General features: G+C 49.2%; 1 protein-coding gene across 1 annotated transcript in view; it reads left to right on the top strand.

Moving 5' to 3' along the window:
- The first annotated feature begins 608 nt into the window (after positions 1–608).
- RGSL1 (regulator of G protein signaling like 1) overlaps positions 609–16,145 on the top strand; it is a 39,927-nt gene continuing 24,390 nt past the window's right edge. The window contains 8 exon segments of the mRNA XM_034779343.1: positions 609–655; positions 5,212–5,311; positions 8,054–8,128; positions 8,994–9,123; positions 12,107–12,264; positions 12,266–12,313; positions 12,462–12,624; positions 14,517–15,517. Of these exon segments, the coding sequence (XP_034635234.1) occupies positions 609–655; positions 5,212–5,311; positions 8,054–8,128; positions 8,994–9,123; positions 12,107–12,264; positions 12,266–12,313; positions 12,462–12,624; positions 14,517–15,517 (1,722 nt within the window).

The following is a 16,145-nucleotide window of genomic DNA, read 5'->3' on the forward strand; positions in this document are numbered from 1 at the left end:
CTGTGATCAAACCCGTCACACTACCTACAAGCTCTTCTTTTCCCTGGTGCATATGGGTAGAAGGTGATTCTGTGCTGATTCTGACTTCAATGGGGCTCCTGCAGTGGGGACAGAGCTCATTGCAGGATTGTGACCATAATCAAGAGAAGTGACTGGCTATATTGTAGGATCCAGTATTTCCTCTGTGGCTTCCACAGCAAATGTGTTTTGTTTGAAGCTGATTTTGCTACGGGACAGGACTGGAAGCTCTTTACACCATTTAAGAAGCCAGAGGACAGGTGATGGCCTAATCTGAAGATAAAAGGGTTACAGAGGTCACTAAGGGCGTACGTTGGGCCTACAGAATCTTTCTTACAGGGGATGATGCTTGAAACGGAAAGTCCCCAGTTTGACTCTGAGCTTCCCAAAGTATATTTGTAAGGTTTGCAGTTAGAAAAGAAATGATTGGCAGATTTGATCTGGGAATCAATGAGCAGACGATACAGATGGACTTCTGCAGTGCTATTTTCAGAGTAGCATTGCACTTTCACCAGCTGGTACCATGTGGAGTGTGGAACTCTGCACAGCAGCAATACTTAACGCATCATAAAGGAACAACTCCCTTTAGAATGGTCTGGCTTGGCAGTGACAGCAAAGATCTCAAGGACAGGGGAAAACATGAACAAGACTGGTGAGTTACCTGCAGTACACCCTTGCTGGAGGCCTTAGCAAGCAATTAACGAGGGAAAGAGGGTTTAAGGCAGGGTGGCCAAACTTTTTGTCCCGAGGGCACATCAGGGTTGTGCAACTGTATGGAGGGCCAGGTAGGGAAGGCTGTGCCTCCTCAAACAGCCTGGCCCATGCCCCCTATCCACCTCCTCCCACTTCCTACCCCCTGACTGCCCCCCTCCGAACCTCCAACACATCCAACACCCCTGCTCCTTGTTTCCTTACTTCCCTGACCCCTATCCACACCTCCATGCCCTGACCCCCAGGACTCCCACCCCCTATCCAACCTTCCTCTGCTCCTCGTCCCCGACCACCCCTCCTGGGACCTCCTGCCCCCCAGGATCCCACCCCCTTATCCAACACCCCCTGCTCCCTGTCCCCTGACTGCCCTCCCAACCCTTATTCACATCCCCACCCCCTGACAGGCCCCCCGGGACTCCCACTCCCAACCCTCCCTGTTCCCCATCCCCTGACCACCCCCCCAGAACCTCTGCCCCATCCAACCGCCCCCTCCTCCCTGACTGCCCCCCACAACCCTCCGCTCCCTTACTTAATCCCCCCGCTCCCTTTCCCCTTACCAGCAGCAGGAGCTCACAGCTGAGATACCCGGCCAGAGCCAGCTGCACTCCCCACGCTGCCCAGCGGCAGCGGCGGGCCAGAGTGCGGCCCATGGGGCAGCCTGGGAGGGGAGGCAGCGGGGGAGGGGCAGGGGACTAGGCTCTCTGGCTGGGAGCTCAGGGGCCGGGCAGGACAGTCCCACGGGCTGGATGTGGCCCGTGGGCCGTAGTTTGCCCACGTTTGGTTTGGGGGGAGCACAGGCCGGGGACTCAGGAAATCTAAGTTCCGTTCCTGCCTCTGTCACAGATTTCTTGTGTGATCTTGGTCACTTAAGTGTAAGCTTTCAGAAGTATCCATTAATTTGGAGTGCACATTTTCTAGGTGCCCATCTTGCCTCTATCCCTCACTTCCATATCTATGAAACAGGGGTAATAATAGCTCACAGGGATATTGGGAGACTCCGTTCATTAATAATGTTCATATACTACCTTTCGATCCTTGGATGGATGGAGCTTCTGAAGTTACTCACTGTCACTATAACCTGAGTCACTTTGTCTCTCTTGTCCATTGACCTGTGGTGGTTTCTGGGAATTTATTAGCATGCTCTGCAGAAAGGCAGTTAAAGGGTACCAATATACAGAGCCAGTTCTTCAGCTGGTGTAAGCTGGGGTAGCTTCAGGGGGGTCAAAGGAGCGATTCCTATCCACACCAGCCAGAGCTCTGGCACATGATGTTTTAGTCTTAAAATCTATTTTGGGATTGGTCCTCTCCTGCAGTCAGCCACAGTGTCTCTTCTTTATTTTGTACTGCACTGACTCATTGATTTCAGAGTACTAATGCTATTCCTGCATGAGCTAGACACTTTAATTGTTTAGAGAGTTGCCCTTTGACCTTTCAGAACCTGGGATCCCACATTGGGACAAACTCTGGCTACGTAAAACCTCCTTCAGGATATGTCTTCACTGCAGAGTTTACTCAGGTCTGGGCACCCAGGAATGGACACCCCGGTTAGCCACGCCCACCCACAAGTGTCAATGCTATGGAGCCACACTTGACTCATACTCATGTAGCCAGGTCATGTTTTGGGGTGCAATCCAGACCAGTAAGGGGTTATGTCACTGCCTGCCCTGTAACCCTGGATAGCTTAAACGTTCTGCTGCTGTAGTTCACAGCCTGGACACCAACAGCCACCAAACAAGAATGTAATATCCTAAGTGTCTGTGTGCGGTGCAGCCCTGGGTCAGTGCTTCTGACCGCAACAGCCTGCCTACAACACAACAACCCCACCTAGGTTTGGTTACTCCTGGCAAAATGACTCCAATGCACTTCCAGTCCTGAATTTGTACAAAACCATCTGCCCTGAAAGGTCAAGCCCTCTCCTGGACCATTCAGAGAAATAATAAAGTTCATTTGCTCCTTCAGAAAGACAATACCCAGCAGTTTATCATGTTAATTGCAGTTAATAGTCACTTAAATTCAACACAGCACTGGGCTGATTTAGATTAAAATAAACAACTTTATTAGCAACGTGATGGGGGGACCCTGCGTGTCAAGTGAGGCCGCCCTGTTGGCCCAGTGCCGGGTTGGTACACCCCCATCACACAATCGTCAGGACTCCCTGTGGGATCAGATGATTGCAACAAGGTGGACTCAGGATCCCTGGCGGGGTCAAGCGAACAATCAACCTGCAGACCCTGGGCAGGGCAGGGCGGGGCAGGGCAAACAAACAATGTGTGGCCCCTGAGCTTCCTGTTAGGGCAGGCAATAGCAACTGGGGGTTCTGACGTTCTGGGCAGGGCAGAACAAACAGTCAGTTTGTAGCCCCTGGGCGGGGCAGAGCAAACCAGCAGTAGCCACATCTAGTGGAAAGTGGGGAAGGGTAGGAGAACCCAGGCCATCCTGCTCCACCGGGTTCCAACCAAGGTCCCTATGAAGCTGGGAAATTCCCTGTTAAGGGTTTAAGCATCAGCTTCTACTACATTCCCTAGGTCACTTCCTACCACAAGGTGCAGCCCAGGATTCTCCCTAGCTGGCAGTGGCTCGGTGTCCCCATAAATCTCTGTGGTTGTCTGGTTGTTCGCAGCGTAGTCTGGGTCCATGGTTTTTGCCTCGTGGAGTCTCAGGTGTCTCTGCAGGCGCTTGCAACACACGTCCTTTCTCCTCCTCAGCCAGCCCAGACTGAGCTGGGCTGTCTCCTTTTATCTGTCCCTTCCACCTGGAGCATGTGTAGCAGAGGTGAGGAGGCGTGGCCTCCTGGGCCCACAGTGATTGGTCCCACTCCATTGGCCTAGTGCGGGGTTGGTAAACCCCGTCACGAACAGGACATAGGTTAAGTGAACCCAAGCAAAAGAAATAAAGGTAGAGATGGTTACAAGCAAACAAAAGTGAAAACGTGCATCTAGAAGTCTAAAAATCAACGTCGCAAGGCACAGTCTTTGTTTAAGATGGTTTTGCTCACCAATTGCTCCTGGTCCAGCATGGCTGACTGTCTCTCAGTCAGGACTCTTCCACAGAAGTACGAGGTACTGGTTTCTCTTGTCTTAGGTGAAAGCTAAGATGGAGTCTCTCTCTGTTCCTTATATTCCCAAAGAATTGTTTTTGTTCTCAAGGTTAGAAAGGCCTCCTGGGAATTTGGTCTCTCTGGCGTGTAGGAGCCATGTTAATCCTGTGTGTCTCGGGTTCAGGTTCAAGACAACCCAAGCTGGTTTGCTTTATAGCTTTGTTAATGACGAAATGAGGTAAACCCTCATTTCTTTGTCTAGGACAGACTTGCTTATTTAGGCTGTCTTCTTTACACATCTTCTAGTAACATTATACAGAGGAAACTCATAACTTCACATATTAGATTAATACATGCATTTTACAATGATATTAATGACTATTGTGCTAGAACATAAGACTGGCCATACTGGGTCAGACCAATGGCCCATCTAGCTTAGTATCTTGTCTTCCAACAGTAGCTGATGCCAGATGCTTCAGAGGGAATGAACCGACCAGGGCAATTCATTTAGTGATCATCCCCTGTCATCCAGTCCCAGCTTCTGTGAGTCGGAGGTTTAGGGACACCAAGAACATGGGGTTACATTCCTGACCATCTTGGCCAATAACCACAGATAGACCTACCCTCCATGAATTTTTATACTTTTAGCCTTCACATCATCCCTGGGCAACAAGTTTTGCAGGTTAAATGTGCACTGTGTGAAGAAGTACTTCCTTGTTTGTTTAAGCTTATTGTATATTAATTTCATTGCGTGACCTCTGGTTCTGGTATTATGTGATGGGGTAAATAACACTTCCTTATTCACTTTCTCCATACCATTCATGATTTTATACATCTCTATAGACCTGCTATTAGTTTTCAAATACCACCTTAAAAGGCATATTTTGTACAAACATCTTTGCAGTAGTGTGTGAACATGGGGGTGCTTTGAGTCACAGCTGTGTCCACATTGGCATTGCAGTAACCCAGGTCAGGCACAATGATAATTTTGAGGCATATCCCAGGATTCTAAGCACCTCACTAACTTGAGCTGCTGTAGGAATTGTTCCACAGTGTACTGAGAGAGAACTTGTTTACCCTTCCCAAGCCTCTCTGTGGAAGTGTTCTCAGAGTTTTCAGTGTTACAGGAACCCAATCTATTAAACGTTCTCCTCCTTTTGTATTCCTTAAACTGGTTTTAGAAGGAATTATTTAAGAACTGTTTTAAACAATTGTCTTTCCTAGTATGAGGACTACCAGGGATTGAACTAGGAACTTCCAGAGCTAAAGGTGTGAGCTGCAGCTTGAGCGCCAGCTTGCAAATGATGGCTGTAAAACATCCGTCTCTCTTGTAATTAGCACAGAGGGGGCCCTATAGCACTCCCAGTGGGCTACCCTAGCATTTTAAAATTCATTTTTTGGTTCAGTTTCGCTCCCTCTCTGTAACAAAAGCTGGGTAATTGTTTTTCTTCTCCCACCCTAGCAACGATAGCCTCCACGGAGCTGGTGGTTCTGCTGGAAGATGAAGTCTTTGTAGATTTTTTCAACACATTCCTGAATCTCCCCGTAAGTTTCCAGTTTAGCTCACTCTTTCTGGATTCTACCCTCCCACCCACAACCCCGGTGAGTTTGCAGGTCTTAAGGAATCCTGTGAATTTCAGGCCAGCACTTCTCTGGTAGCTATCCCTACACCTGCTCCATGGGCATGCATCTTTGGATGTAATTTTGTCAGCTGTTGCAAGCTAAGTCCGGGGGCGGGGGAGGGGTCAGTGTTAGATGGGCAGAATGTAGTTATCCAAGCAGGACTTTAGGCAGCACAGAGGGAATAACACCTTATTTTTGCACGTAGTGCCTGTGTCGCGCTGTATGGAGTGGCTCACAACAGGGACTGCTGACCTCAGGGCAAACTGTCAAAAACAGGGCAAATGCCCCAAAACCGGTGGTGTGTTCTACAAGTAGATTTCACCAAGCCGGTAACAAATGTGAACTCCTGGATCACTATACTAGTCTTACCATGGAGTCACAGACAGTCCCCTTAGACTCTCCAGTCTATCTTGCCACTCAAACAAGCTGGACTTAATGATAAATGGTCACAAAAATCACAAAATATTCAGGTTGCTCCCAGTCCCAAGAGACCAATCACTTACCCCAGATCAATCTGTGTCTTAGATCTCACGCCAAAGACAATATCTGTAGCCAATCTTCTAATAAACTAACTTCAAGGTTGATTAACAAGGAAAAACAAAACAAGAAAGTTATTTAAGGGTTAAAGCAAGCAAACATATACGCACTAATGAGTTGCAATCTAAATCCTAAAGTTGACAGAGATGTGGTAGTTTGTCAATTCAAGACGTCTTCCAGGGTGGACCCAGGGAGTCACCCCTAGGGATCTCTGCCTCAGTTTGGGGTCTCTGGCCCAATGAGAGTTCAAATAGCAAAGAAATGACAAGTTTTCTCGTGTCTTTGTTTTTTATTTCCTTCAGTCAGCCTCCAAGTCCCTAGGACAGGCCTTGCGCATAGCGTTTCCCAGGTGCAATAGGACCATTCACCAATCCTTTGTATTGTGATATTCCTTGATGGCCCATCTGATTTTGATAGTCCTTCTGGACAAGCGGTGGAGGGTGAGGGAGAAACACTCTTTTCATATGAGTTCACAAGTTTAGAGCAAACATTTTCATAGCCATAAAGCAAAGCTTACCTATTTCCTTATAGCATAGAATACAGACAGTACAAATGAGATTAATGCATGCAGCAACTTACAAACATCCTGTAGAGTCTAAACACTACATACATACTTATAAGACTAATACCTATTTTGAACAACATTAACACATAAATGAATTGGTCTGGTCTCCAGCTATGAGTCTGTCAGTTCTTAGTTAAAACCTGCAGCCTTGGCAAGAGCTGGCCTGCCAGCATCACAGTCTGTTGGGACAATGATTCAATACTGATCAGAGAGGAGTGAAAAATATAGACTCAATCCCACTACTTTCAGCACCATTGGTTTCCCTGAGTATGTCTACACTGCAATAAAAGACCCCCTGGTACTGAATTTCAGAGCCCCGGTCGACTGGCTGAGTCCCATGGGGCTAAAAAAACAGCAGTGTAGATGTTCAGGCTTGGACTAGTGCTGAACTGCTGGAGGTGATGTCTTCTGAGATGTAAAACAGAGATTTTGACTGCTTGAATCCCTTCTGCCTTCCCAGCTTCTCCAGAGCTTGTTCCTAAAATGGCTACTTTTGGGCCTAGTAGGACAGAGCTCATGGAAGAGAAGGAATGAGCTTGTGAGTTAAGCCTCAGAAAGGTTGGGTTCAAGTCCCAGCTCTGCCACACACTCCCTGGGTAACCTTAAGTACCAGGAAATCACTTAATCTGTAAAGTTGGAGCAATCCAGAGGTGAAAGTAAGCCGGTATGGTCCAGTACAGCATACCGGAAAGAGCCAGTATGCTGTGCCGGACGAGACCAGCTTCCCCAGGCTGGCACTTTAAAGGGCCCGGGGCTCCCTGCAGCGGCTGGAGCCCCGGGCCCTTTAAATCACCTGGTGAGCCCCAGGCCTCTGCCAGCCCGGCTCAAGCGGCAATTTAAAGGGGCCAGGGCTCCTGCCACTGCGGGGAGCCCCAGACCTTTAAAGCAGTGCCTGAGCCCGGCTGCCAGAGCCCTGGGGTAGCGGTGGCAGGGCTCTGTCGGTGATTTAAAGGGCCCAGAGCTCTGCCGCGGTGGCGGTGACCAGAGCCCCGGGCCCTTTAAATCGCCTCTTGACCCCAGGGCTCCCAGCCGCCTCTGCAGCTGGTAGCTCCGGGGGTGATTTAAAGAACCCGGGGCTCCCAGCCACAGCTGGAGCGGGGCCTTTAAATCAAGATTTAAAGGCCCCACCTCTTCCAGTTGAGGCCACGCCGCTGCTCACGATTCCGGACCAATCATTCCTTTCTCCCACTGTTTGTCTGTTTAGACTGTAAGCCCTGTGGGGAAACGCTTCCCTTTACTCACTGTACATATAACACTAATATACTAGGGTACCTAGGCCCCACTGTAATACAAATACATCACAGACTGAGAATCGTGACTATAGAGAGGGGTAGCGTCACTTCAGTTTTAAACAGTTGGTTCATTTATTATTAATAATTGTACCTGAGGAGTGTCTCTGCTTACCAAGAAAGGTTGGAAGAACTCTGCATGACTTGGAAGAATAAGTGGTGATGATTGTCTATGGGAAAGATGGGTTTTCCAGGAGGAATTATTGTCTCCACTAATCAGCCCTTCCCCCACACCCCAATCTCTCTCACTTCTCTCCTGTTCTTTCTTCACAGGTCTTTGGCCAGACACCAATTTACATGGCCAACATTTGCCAGTGGTTCCTGTGGCCAGAGTTACCATGCTACCTGGTGAGGAAGTAACATTCTTAGCATGCAGTGGAGGGCTGACACCTTCTCCATTGAAAGGGAGGGGGTGGGTGGGGAAGAAGGGAGGGAAGGACAACAACAGGGGTGGACAGAACAAGTGGGGTTTAAGATTCCCAAGGGTGACTCTCCTTCCCTCTTGTCCCCTCCTTATGTTTATTCCATTAATTGATTTATTTTAATGTGGGGAATCATGTTCTTTATGAACCCTGGGTACAATCAGGAGCACAAGTGATCAAGGCCCTGATCCTGGGGAAGTTCTATGGGGCTTGATCCAAATTCCATTGAAGTAAATGGAAAGACTCCCCTTGACTTCGGGCGGGGGGGTGAGGATCAGGCCCCATGTGCAGAAGTTTTGTTGAATTGGATAGAACAGTGTGGAGCAGAACATTCCATCCTTAAACAGGATAGGGCTGTCTTTGCAAAACCAGGAGCCTTCACCCTAAGCCACCTCCTGCAGGATCTCCTCTCCACTGCTACAAGCAGGATTCACCTGTGCTTTGACACTATTGATCTCTGCTGTTCTTACTGGGGATCCTGCTTCCCCAATGCTCCAGCTGCATCATCACCACCTCTTCCTTCCATTGGCTTCACTGACAGGAAGCAAATCCTTGTCCCCCTAGGTGTAATCCCATTGGGATCAATGGGATTTAAGTCCCCCCAAATGTTCATTACCCTGAAAAGGTCATGAAAAACAAGTCCTAGCAGGCTTTGAGCCCTGGGAGTCTTACAGGCCCCTCGCCCTAATGGGTTCTCATTTAATGAAGTCAATGGAGCTACACCAGGGATAGATCATTCCTCACAGTCTAATCAATCTTTTTTTGGGGTGGGGTGGGGTGGGGGGATACAGGTGCCAAAGTACAAAGGCTTATTGACCTGGATGGAAAAGTACCGGCTGCCGCACTTCTGTAAAACCAACTTGTGTTTTCATTACATTCTCTGTCAGGAGCTTCTCAGTTTCATTAGATCCAAGGAGGCAGGTAAGCAAAGGTGACCTTAAGCACAAACATTCTAATGTAGGGCAGGATTAGCACATCAGCAGTGCTGTACCCTGGTTCTGTTCAGTTAAGGCACTCACCTCTAGTGTGTGCTGACTGAGGTTTGAAGAGTGGGAGACGCATTCTGGACTAGGTCATCGTGCTTATAAAATGGTTGCATTTTTTGTAAATGGTTTCATTTGTGTAGGGGGAAAATACTTGTAAACTGTGGGAAAGGGCTCAAAAGGGGCATTGTTTATTGTAGCAACTTACAATGGAACCCAGTGACTTCTCAGTCTTGGGAGCTTTAATCAAGACTGGATGGCTTTCTAAAAGAGTCTCTGGCTCAACCAGACGTGGCGGGTGGGATGCAGGAATCACTGGGTGAAATTCTATGGCCTGTGTTATGCAGGAAGTCAGACTGGTCCCTTCTGGCCTTAGCACCTGAGGACTCTATTCTGCCTCAGTGATTCCAGGTCAAATGTGCTCAGTTCACACATAAAAAGATCGTATTCCTTTTAGCTTTTCAAGCTCCCCTCTATAGGCAGATATTGGAGAGAGAGAGAGAGAGAGAGAGAATTTGCTGGTAGTTCCTCTAGGAGTCACTCAGCTACTATGGGCACGAGCAGTGGTGCAATCCTGATTTTTTATGTGCAGGTACTCCACCTCCACCAGCGTGGCCCCACGCCTACAATGCATGCAAGGTCACACTATGCTGTAACTATGGTTACATGAAGGGGACTCTGACACTATGAGCATGCAGAAGGGGTGCAGCATATTATACCCTGAAACTTGGAGTAGAAAAAGCAAATATCAGAAGAGCACAGACCAAAGTGAAGGGACTTGCTGTAGTTGGTTTTTCTGCTCCTGTCCACCTTTCTCCCTCTCCATAAGTTACATTCCTTTTGCACGCCCACAACTGAGTGTTAAATTGCTGCAAGTTGCCCTACTTCACCACTTACACTTTTTTTTTGGCATTTAAAACCATTTACCACTTGTACCCAAGTTTAACTTGCACACTCCCATTAAAGTCACCAGCCAGTCAATTTCTCCCTAAAATCTTGATGGGAATTGCATCCAAAAGTGGACTGTCCCATAATGCCTGAGATGCTGAAATAATCCTGTCTTATAAATGTCCTGAGATGACCTGTTTTTTTCCTCATCTGAAGAAGCAGCAACCATTTAAAAATGATATCCTGTGAACGATCCTAGATAGAAACCAATGGTATATCCCATTGGGAGTCCCACGGTTCCAGTGATGTATAGTAGGTTTGGTGGGGCAGGAGATAACCCACCAATAAGCCTAAATCAGGGCTATTTGCTTGTCTGCCGTGTCCTGTGCTTATAAAATAGTGTCCTGGCCTGTGACTCAGCCAGTCTGTGTCATAGTTGCAGCAGGTCTGAATCTGGGCCATAGTATTTATCCCAAAACATGAGGACAACAGCCTGTTTACCAGGGAAATGCAAAGCTGTTGAAAGTGAAGACAAATGGGAGAAAGGCAGACAGGATGCTCTTGGTGTATCATGGGGCACAAATACATAGGGCCAGATTCATCTGGTATAACTCCAGAGAAGCCAATATGCAGTCATTGGGTGTAGAAAGGTCACCCACCAGCCAGTGACTGGGCATAGTGTAGCAGCCTCTTGGACTCTGGTGGCCCTTGTTGGTGGCCACTCTGAGCCTGTAGTGGTTTGCCCATTCTTATAACTCAGCCCTCCAACCACATGGTTTGTCATCCCACCCCTTCTGGGGTAATAGAGAGTCTAACAAACAAACAGTACAATGACCTTATGCCACATCTTCAGCCACATACTGGGATCACTAGTTCTTGTTCCCTTGCATCAGGCGGGCTTTCACATCCCCTTCCTTGGAGGCAGGGAGGGGAACCCAGGGCCTCCCTCTCCTCTGGGTTCCAACCCAGGGACTCTGTACTAAGCAGGTAAGATGTGCTTCCTTGGGCCACTTCCTACCTTCATTGACCTCCAGGCCCCTCTCAAAGAGAATCTTGTTACAGCATTTTGTCCTTGGCCGCTCTGGCTCCTTGCATAGCTTCCTCCCAGTCTGGTGCTGGGGCAGTCTTCCCCAGGTTCCTGGGCAGCAATCACTCTCTGTCTGAGCTCCAGCCTTTTATCCCAACTGTTGCTAGTCACATAATTCCCTGCAGGTGGGGAAGTAGCTGCTCTGCCTATTAACCCCTGGGTGGCTATGGCAGTGCAAGGTCCAGACATCCTGGATAAACTTGGGTTACACCCTGGATTAATTTGGTCCACGCAGTTCAACAAAGGCTCAGAGTCATAATGTCATTATCAGAAGAGCTGCGAAGATAACTGAGCCATGTTCATCTTGTATTATAAAGTCAACAGGAGCAAAATTCACACCAGTTTGATAGAAGCATAGAATATCAGGGTTGGAAGGGACCTCAGGAGGTCATCTAGTCTAACCCCCTGCTCAAAGCAGGGCCAATCCCCAGACAGATTTTTACCCCAGTTCCCTAAATAGCCTCCTCAAGGATTGAACTCACAACCCTGGGTTTAGCAGGCCAATGATCTTTCCTCGGCATCTCAGGCTTCTTCTTGCAACCTAGGTTTAATGTTAGACACCAGGAAGATTTGAGGGGAAGCCCCAGTTGAGATAAAAAATGGAAATAGGAAGGGGGAGGGGCTAACTCAGGGAAGTGGATGTCAGGGTCTGGAGGGCATGTGTGTGGTTTTACATGTCCATATGTTCATGTGTTGGGTATCACTAGTGGGAATTCCAGTTGAGCATTTGCAACTGGCTCTTATTTGTTCCAGCTGGCATCTAGGTTTTGGAACAGCCAAGGTCCATTGACCTGCTGTCTCCTGGCACTGCTGGTCCTCCAGCAGAAACTAACAGAGATCAATTGAAGGATTCTAGAGGAGTCTACTGGAATTTCCATAGGGATATGTTTGCACATGCACATGCTCGAGTACATTCTGATGTGATGTCTTTCACTTTCTCTTGCAGCAGAGATGCTGAAATGGAAGAATGCAGATCAATGGCTGCTCGAAAAGTGCATTAGCGGTAGCAGGGGAATGTGGCGCTTTCGTTCTTTTATCCAAGGAATGGCAGGTGAGCACAGAGAGCTTCCTTCATACTGCCCCCTACTTCCCTATGTATCCATATGTTTGTGCAGAGTGGCAATCCCTGCATCTGGACATTGGGATATGTAACTTTAAACCACATATAGAACTCTTTTACTTTAGAATAGCCCCTGTTTGTCTCATCAGCAATGCTTTCAGGGAATGTCTCTCCTGCTCACTCTCCCCACTTTCTCATTCTTTCCCTGCCCTTAACCATTGTGCTGTGTGTCTGACCAACAGGGGAAGAGCTGACAAAGTTCTGGCTTGCTGCAGAAAGGATCTTGGAGATTGATGAGTCAGATGTTGCCCAGCGAGATCTCTACCTGTCACTGCTCCAAGTGCTGAGGGCCACTCATTTGCAGGAGGGCTCCACAGTAGTCACCCTCTGCAGCATGAGCATTGGTAAGGAGAATCTGAGGCTGGGAATCCGAACTTCCAGGAGCAGCAAGACTTCAGTGCATCTGGTTCTGTCCAGCACCTCAAGCCTGGCTTGAGGAGCTGGGGATAGAAACATGGGGTTGTATTTACCACTAGGGGGTTGATGAACATGGAATCAGTTCATACAGTTCCACCTTGCAGAATGGACATCAGTATCACTTGGTTAGAGATCTCATAGTTCCAGAGAGACCAGCACTCAATGAACAATGTGACCAGATCATGGGCGACTGGTATCATAGGCCAGGGGAGGCTAAGCATCCCCAAACAGCCAGGTGTGGCCCCGCCCATGCTCCACCCTGAGGCCCCTTCCCCATCCCGCTCTTCCCCCATGACCTTGCCCACGCTGCTCCTTTTCCCACCCTCACTCAGCCTCTCCCCCAAAGCCAGCAGGCACTGGGGTTAGAATGGGCGGGCTGGTGGGTTGGGACTCAGAGTGGCTGGGACAGGTGGACCAGCAGCCCAGGACTCGGGCCAGCCAGGGCAGCTGGGGCTGGCATGTCTGCAGTAGGGTGATCAGATGTCCTGATTTTATAGGGACAGTCCTGATTTTTGGGTCTTTTTCTTATATAGGCTCTTATTACCCCCCATCCCCTGTCCCGATTTTTCACATTTGCTGTCTGGTCACCCTAGCCTGCAGCCTTGGTTTTGAGGCGGCTGAGGCAGGTTGGCCGGCGGCCTGGGCTGGCTGGTGGGTCAGGACTCAGGAAGGCTGGGGTGTGGGCTCCTCTGGCCATGGTGGGGGGCTCGGGTGGGACAGAAGGGGGAGGGCCAGGCACTAGCCTCCCCAAACAGGGGGCTCATGCACCCCCCAAGGACCAAATCCCTCTTTCACCCCAGAGAGGGCCATCTCTCCACATGCTCAGGCTTGAGGAGCAGTGGTGGAGACTAGAACTGACGGGAGATGGAAACGAAATCCGTTCTCTTACCCAAGGGAGGGGAGTTGTTCCAGAGCAGAGCTGAAGTAAAGTGGTGTAGCAGAGAGGGCAAACACAAGAGTGAGAAAAACTGGAGACTGACTGCTCCTGGCATCCTTTTGAGAGAGTTATCCCACCTCAGTGGGGGTGAGGGCTTGTGCGGTCCATCATCAAATTGGTACTGTAGTCAAGCTAATCTAAGAAGTTAACTCCCAGAAAGCCCTGGTGGGGTTATGACCCTGCCACTGGGCCCTTACTAAATGAAGGTGTATGTGGAGCAGCCAGAGTCTGATGAACCAAGCAAAGGGCTAAAAAGCAGTCAGCTTGCATTCTGCTGCTGACTCTGCCACTGAGTCACTGCATGACCTAGGCCAAGTCACTTAACTGCTAGTCCCTATGCCTGCATTACCCTATCTGGAAAACGGGGCAGTAAATGCACTTCTACCTTCCTGTATAAAGTGCTTTTTGTTCTGTGGATTACAAAACACTCTACAATGCAAGGTATTATTATTGCTATTATTTCCCCTTGCGTTAAACCATTGTCTTGTGGCTGGAAGCAGTGAGCTATTTTGCTTGCTGACTGCCATGCTGTATGCCGGGATTGTGCATGTGAACAAAAATGGCCACAGCGCATGTGTTGCTTTGTCATGGAACAGATAAACCACAATCAAAAATCCAAGTTTAAAAAAAGTCATTAAAATTAGACTCATCCTTGCAATAGCTTTGTGTACATGCCGCTTGCAATGAGAAATAATGGAATGGGGAGCAGTGTGCAGTCTGTAGGACTCCTCTCTCCCCTGCCGTATTTACTCTTCACTTCTCAAGAACCTACTCTTGCAGGGTCTGATCCAAAGCCTAGTGAGTCAGCGGAAAGACTGTCATTGACTGCAGTGAGCTCTGGATTAAACCCTTACTCTTTACAATTCTCCATGCCCTTTTCAGAGTCTCTGTTGAAGATCTCAGGCTGGCACCCTCAGCACATCAGCACCAGGAGGGAGCTCCTGAGCGAGATGCAGAAAGTAGCCCTGTTTAAGATCCAAAGTTATTGGCTCCCTAACTTCTTCATTCATTGCAAGCTGAACATGGAGAAGGAGGAGGCCTGCCAGCCTCTGCTGTGGGAATACCAAGAGCGTTTATTACAGGTGGGCTCGAAGGAGAAGGCAGTGTCTCCAGCACCCACAATGAGTATCAGGAACAGCCGGGCTACGTCAGAGCCGTACTCCAGTAAAAAAGCCAAGGAGCAGATCTGGGATCTCGTAACTTGTGGAAGACAACCTAAAGAAACAGAGAAACACAGGAGACCTGGGCTGCAGCCTGAGGGGCAGCCAAGCTCAGACTGGAGTGCAAGTAGTCTGACAGACACGAAGCAACCACCTCCTAAAGAGGATGCCCTGGGAAAGACTTCTGTGTGGGCACAACATCCAGAAAGGGGTGTTAAAGATATGGAAAAGGCCACTTCTTTCAAAACACCCAGCCCTAACGCCCAGTTGCCTCTTCAACTGGAGGAGATTGGCAAAAGGAGAAGCCTCTCTGATCTACGTACTTCCACACCCATTGCCCAGCTGCCTTCACTGCTAGCCCTGAAAAAGATTGTCAAATCCTCTTCTTCTTTGGATTTCCTTCCTTGGGCACTTAATGCCGACAGCTGCGCTGGCCGCCCCTTCAGGAAGTTCTTGAGGAGCAAGAACTATGCTGTGGAGACTCATCTTTTGGATCTGTGGCATGATCTGGAGGATTTTCTGTGCATGGTGCTGAGCTCCAGCAAAGGCGGCAGCTTCCTCCTGCGCCATTTGATGGGTGAAAGGATATGTGAGATCTATTTAACAGAAAGCAACCACCAGCACCTTCCCCTGAAGCCGAACACTCTCAGGAACCTGCAAGATCTTCTGCCATCTGGAGAGGTCATTCCTTGGATATTAAAAGCACAGGAAGAGATTTGCAAGGTAGGAAATGCTGCCCATGATGCTAATGCTGGGAACTGTGATTGACATTCTCTGTGTTGGGTGCTGCTGTGCATGAATGGAAGTCATTTGTAACATTGCAAAACTGAGTACTTTGATGCCTGATGATCCCTTTACAATGTGCATGGGACCAGAGCCAGCTCCAGGCACCAGCTTACCAAGCAGGTGCTTGGGGCGACCACTTCGGAGAGGGGCGGCACGTCCAGCTGTTCGGCAGCAATTCGGCGGACGGTCCCTCACTCCTGCTCGGAGTGAAGGACCTCCCGCTGAATTGCCGCTGCAGATCGTGATCACGCCTTTTTTGTTTTGTTTTTCGTTTTGTTTGGCTGCTTGGGGCGGCCAAAACCCTGGAGCCGGCCCTGCACGGGACACGTACAAATACAGTGCCTGGAGCTTCCGATTTCTAAGGTCCCATTGTAGGAGGTCAACCTCTGAACCAGACACTCCAGGAGGGATTATTCCCAGACACGAAAGCAGGGCCGGCTTTAGCAAGAGCGGGGCCCGATTCCCGGGGGCGGGGCTTGCTGCAAGCCCCGCCCCCAGGAATCGAGCCGCGCTCCGGCCGGGGTTGCCGGGCTTGGGTCCAACCCGGAGCCGCGCCGCGGGGGGG

This window comes from Trachemys scripta, chromosome 8 (assembly GCF_013100865.1).
Source record: "Trachemys scripta elegans isolate TJP31775 chromosome 8, CAS_Tse_1.0, whole genome shotgun sequence".
Taxonomy (NCBI): domain Eukaryota; kingdom Metazoa; phylum Chordata; order Testudines; family Emydidae; genus Trachemys; species Trachemys scripta.